Genomic DNA, 5,317 nt, shown 5'->3' on the forward strand with positions numbered 1-5,317 from the left:
GCGACGCCTCGGCCTGGGCACCTCATTCGCCGTCTGCTACTCCGCCCTGCTCACCAAGACCAATCGGATCGCCAGGATCTTCAGCGGGGTGAAGGATGGAGCTACAAAGCCACGCTTTATCAGCCCCTTCTCTCAGGTCAGAGAACACCCCCCCCCCCCCCCCCCCCCCCGCCTCGGCTGGCCATCAAACACGGATCGTAAAACATTCAAACACTTTAAAAGACCACAACACCACAAAACACACAATACACACATCAATCCATCACAACAAGAGCATGTCTCGGTGAGCTGGTCTTGAACCAAGGACTTAAATAAAACCAGACCTCATTCTCCCCTGAAGATCATTCCATGTCTGAGGAAGGTAGAGTGGCTAAGATCAGTTTTTCCTAATCCTGTAGACACCCATGGGACATTCAAAAGTAACAAGCTCTGAGATCGTATCTGATCACCACTAAATCACCATAAAAACAATGATGTGAGGTTAAATGTGAGTTTTAAAAGAACTGCTTCATATACTGGGAGGGAGGGATATATTGATGGATGGATGAGTGGATTAAATATTGTATCTCTCTCTCTCTGCCCTGGCTTATTCACCCTCCCTACCCCCCCCCGCCCACCCCCACCCCCCACCTCTCCCTCTCTCTCTCTCTCTCTCTCTCTCTCTCTCTCTCTCTCTCTCTCTCTCTCTCTCTCTCTCTCTCTCTCTCTCTCTCTCTCTCTCTCGCTCTCTCTCTCGCTCTCTCTCTCTCTCGCTAGTTCTAGTTCGCTCATAACCCTTATTATGATAATCGGTATAGATTTGGTATGATGATGATGATGATTGCCTTATATTGCTTATTATAAGTTATGTAATACAATATATGGGATATCTGCACTGAATTATTAATTAATCCATGTACGTATAATGTCCCTGTAACAACAGTGATTAATAACAATGGTATTAATGATCTCTCTCTCTCTCTCTCTCTCTCTCTCTCTCTCTCTCTCTCTAGGTGTTTATCTGTTTGAGTCTGATCTCAGTTCAGTTGGTGACGGTGTCGGTGTGGCTGCTGCTGGAGGTCCCGGGGACGCGGAGGTTCACGTTGCCAGAGAGACGCCAGACGGTCATCCTGAAGTGTAACGTGCGCGACTCCAGCATGCTGCTGTCGCTAGTCTACGACGTGCTCCTGGTCATCCTGTGTACCGTGTACGTATAACGCATGTGGTGTGTGTGCGTGTGCGTGTGCGTGCGAGCATAATGTGTCATGCATAATGTGTGTGTGCGCCAAGAAAGACCCGTTTTTTTTTAATAGCCCTGTGTCTTACAATAGATCTGAAGATTATTTTAGTAGATAGGTGCTCTGTGATGGGAATAATCTCTGTTCATTCATTTTTCATGACTTGGTTCTAGGTACGCGTTCAAGACCAGGAAGTGCCCGGAAAACTTCAACGAGGCCAAGTTCATTGGATTTACGATGTATACCACTTGTATCATCTGGCTGGCTTTTCTCCCCATATTCTATGTCACATCCAGCGACTACAGGGTATGTTGAATGGTGTGTGTATATACACACACACACACACACACACACACACACACACACTCACACATTTGAAATGCTTTCCACATAAATACAAAGTGCATTACGAACATAAACACTATCAGTGCAATCAGTTCATTGGGAGACATTCATTTACGTTTGTGACTGTACAGCCAACCATCGTACACATACAATAACACAGAGGATGTTTCAAATGTGGGTTAACAGATACAATAGCATTACTGTAAAATAGTATCTACTCTAAGGGTACAAAAAACAAAAAGCATATTGAACGGCTACCGCACACACACACATGCAGACACACACACACACACACACACACACACACACACAAACACACACACAAACCATTACCTTTGTTTTCACTCACAACAAACATTTCCTAAGACGCACTGCTGTGCTTCACTCTCCCGGGGTCTACTGTAGGAAGGCTGAAGTCAAAGTGACAACTACAGACCTGCCTGCACCTTATGAAAATGCTAATCCTGCTACCCACAGTCCCAACCATGCAGTGTTGTGCTGACAGAGAAAGAAGTCAAACAGACAGACAGCAAGGCAGACAGACAGACAGATAGACAGAGGCTGTCAAACTGCTGACACACTCTCAGATTTAAGAGCAAAAAAAAGAGTGAGTGTGCTTACCTGATCCGTACAAATTTAATACCTCCGGGAGATGAAAAGAACACACACACACACACACACACCACACACACACACCACCCCTCTCTTACTTTCTCACTCTCTCCTCCTACTTTTATCTCTCTCTCTCTCTCTCTCTCTCTCTCATAGACAGACACACACAGACACACACACACACACTCACACCACACCCACGCACACACACAAGGACACTGTCAGTCGAGCTCTACAGGGATCTGAGCTCAGTACTGGAGGGCCTGAGAGAGTTCTGCTTACAGGAGTGCTGATGCCAGGGCTGTGCATCTGATCCTTACAAAATGCATTCAGGAGAGTGAAGAAGCACACACTCACACATACACTGAGACACACACACACACACACACACACACACACACACACACACACACACACACACACACACACAGACACACAAACAAACACACACACTCTCTCTCTCTCTCTCTTCCTCTCTCTAGAGGGAAATAAGCATTTATTCAGCCTTGGTAATCTTACTTTATGATTGGAGAGGTAGAGAGAGAGAAAGAGAGGGAGGGAGGGGGGGGACATTGGAGGGCAGGATGCTAACATGGTATGGAGCTTCTCTGCCAAACCTTTGCCTTTGGGAGGTTTTCTACTTACCTCCCCCGCTTGCCTCCTATTTCTCATCCCTTTCGCTCTCTCCACCCCCCCCTCTCCTCCCATCCTTCCTTCTTTCCTCCCCTTCCTCCCTCCCAGTGATTACATTTGAATGTGTGTAAGCAATTTAGCAGAACCCTGGCTCCCCTCCACCCCAATCCAGTCCGGGCAGTGATCAATTCAAAGGAAGCATTTATGTTCCTCCAGTGTTTGTATACAGGACCTTGTGTTTCGCCCCCCCCCCTCAACATTTTAATAGCGTCATCAATTATTTCGACGCGGGGAAGTGCTCCAATTAAGACACAGTAAAGTTTGGCCTTCGCACGGTGTCTCCTAATGAAGTATAGAACCGCACTAATTGATCTCTTCTATGCTGTTGCAGAAACACATAACTTGACTTAATAGAATAGAACCAGATGCTCTCTGTCTCTGTAATGTCCACATTCATCATAGTAGGATGAGACGGTGAGCCTTGAATGAACAGAAGGGCACGGTTTTATCATTTACTCTTCATTACATCGTCAACTCTTCGGCCGGACGGGCCCATAATTGGGTGCAAATTCTGCTTTAAGTTTCTTATTTATTTGATTATTGATTTGCTCCATGTCATGTGTAGCTTGAGTTAAGTTATTCTGAACTATTACCTGAGGATATCCACGCAAAACGTCAACCGTGTTACCTATCCAATGGCATCCTGCTTTTGTATCTGATCGTCATATTTCGGATGTTATGAGCAGTTTAGTTTGGATCTGTTTTTTAGGCGGAAATTACCGGTAGTCAATTCAGCACTCCGCAGGAGAGGTGAAGTCAAACGTTCTAGTTCATTTGATGCCATTTGTGACAGCAGCTGATGAAACCGGGACCAAGTCGCCAACCGACGGACCGTTTGGACTTTTATTCTGAAAAATAACAATATATATATTAACAATAATAATAATAATAATAATAAATATCTTAAGAATTGCCAAAACATTGCAATGCAATGGATTCGGTGAGTAATCCCCACTACTCTACACTAACTAGGTAGTAGTGGGGATTACTCACCGAATCCATTGCATTGCAGTATTTTGACTTGACTAGCGAGTGTGTCATTGATTTTCAACAGCGTTGACATTTACCGTATTCCATTTTTTCGGAATAAAAGTCGAAACATTTTGATTGGTTGGCGACTTGTTCCTGGTTTCACCAGCTGCTGTCACGTTTGTTTGTATGAATCCTTCTTTGACAGTGCTCTCTGTCTCCCCTCCCAGGTCCAGACCACCACTATGTGTATTTCAGTCAGTCTGAGTGGCTTTGTGGTCCTGGGCTGTATGTTCGCTCCCAAGGTCCACATCATCATGTTCCAACCGCAGAAGAACGTGGCCAGCCACCGACTCAACCTCAACCGTTTCAGCGTCAGCGGCCCGGCGACCACATACGCATCCCATGGTACGCATGATCACCCTGTGGTCAGAGACATCAACCGCTGACCACGGTCCGTGTGGTTTTACGTACACATTTTGATATACAGTGTTGGTCATATGAACGGTGATACAGTATGTTCCACTTGTCCCTCTCGTCTTTACGTTTTTTTTCTTCCGTCATCTCCTTTCTTCCTCCTCTCTGTCTCTCTCTCTCTCTCTCTCTCTCTCTCTCTTTCTCTCTCTCTCTCTGTCTCTCTGTCTCTCTATCTGCCTCTGTCTCTCTCTCTCTCTCTCTGTCTCTCTGTCTCTCTATCTGTCTCTGTCTCTCTCTCTCTCTCTCTCTCCCTCCCTCTCCCTCTCTCCAGCTTCTGTGAGCACCCACTACGTCCCAACCGTGTGTAACGGGAGAGAGATCGTCGACTCCACCACTTCCTCCCTGTGACCAGTCCCACCCCGCCGCTCTCTAACCCCGCCCCCCGCGACTGTTAACCAATCCGCACACATTGTGCCCCCCCCTCTCCCTCCCCTCCCCCCGCACCTCCCAACAAACCCCCACAACCTCCTTTGTGGACTAGGACTGTACCGTTTCAAGTATGTAGAAAAGTGTGTAACTATGATTAAATTATTTTCTAGGGATTGTACATACGGAATCAACGTTGTTGTAAAGTAGAGAAACAAAAGAGCAAAACAAAAAAAAACTTTCTAGGAGGAGTTTTTTGAGCCTTTGTTTTTTGATAGCTTTGTTATGACGCTGTGTAAATAGACATGAGCTCCGTGGGGATAGGGGTGTATGTCGGGGCGTTCAGTAGTGGCTCACTGGGCCTCACCTGCAATATCCCACAGTAGTCTCCTGGAAGCCCCATAGGGCCCCATAGTAAACCCAGGAATGGTGATTCTTATTCACTTTTATGATTGAAATGTTATCTATAGGCCTAGAGGATTAAATTTGAGTAATTAGCATATTATGCAAATGACTTGCTAAAAACTGTAAATGGCGATCATTTTGCTTCTAGTTAACTCAAAAATGTGATCTAAGAGTCTAAGTCCATGTTTGTGATGTCCAGAAAGTCATCTAGTACCATGGTGCTGTCATGCAAC

At 45.8% G+C, this 5,317-nt stretch overlaps 1 protein-coding gene across 1 annotated transcript in view; it reads left to right on the forward strand.

Moving 5' to 3' along the window:
- Positions 1-4,661, forward strand: part of grm3 (glutamate receptor, metabotropic 3) — a gene marked incomplete at its 3' end in the record, with an annotated part of 37,897 nt that extends 33,236 nt beyond the window's left edge. Inside the window, 5 exon segments of the mRNA XM_080539305.1 lie at positions 1-136; positions 993-1,186; positions 1,391-1,523; positions 4,067-4,244; positions 4,585-4,661. The exon segment at positions 1-136 is cut by the window's left edge and continues 168 nt beyond it. Coding sequence (XP_080395431.1) covers positions 1-136; positions 993-1,186; positions 1,391-1,523; positions 4,067-4,244; positions 4,585-4,661 — 718 coding nt within the window.
- Between the last annotated feature and the right edge of the window lie 656 nt (positions 4,662-5,317).

Source organism: Nansenia antarctica (assembly GCF_963989245.1).
Source record: "Nansenia antarctica genome assembly, chromosome: 9".
NCBI classification, from domain to species: Eukaryota; Metazoa; Chordata; class Actinopteri; order Argentiniformes; family Microstomatidae; genus Nansenia; species Nansenia antarctica.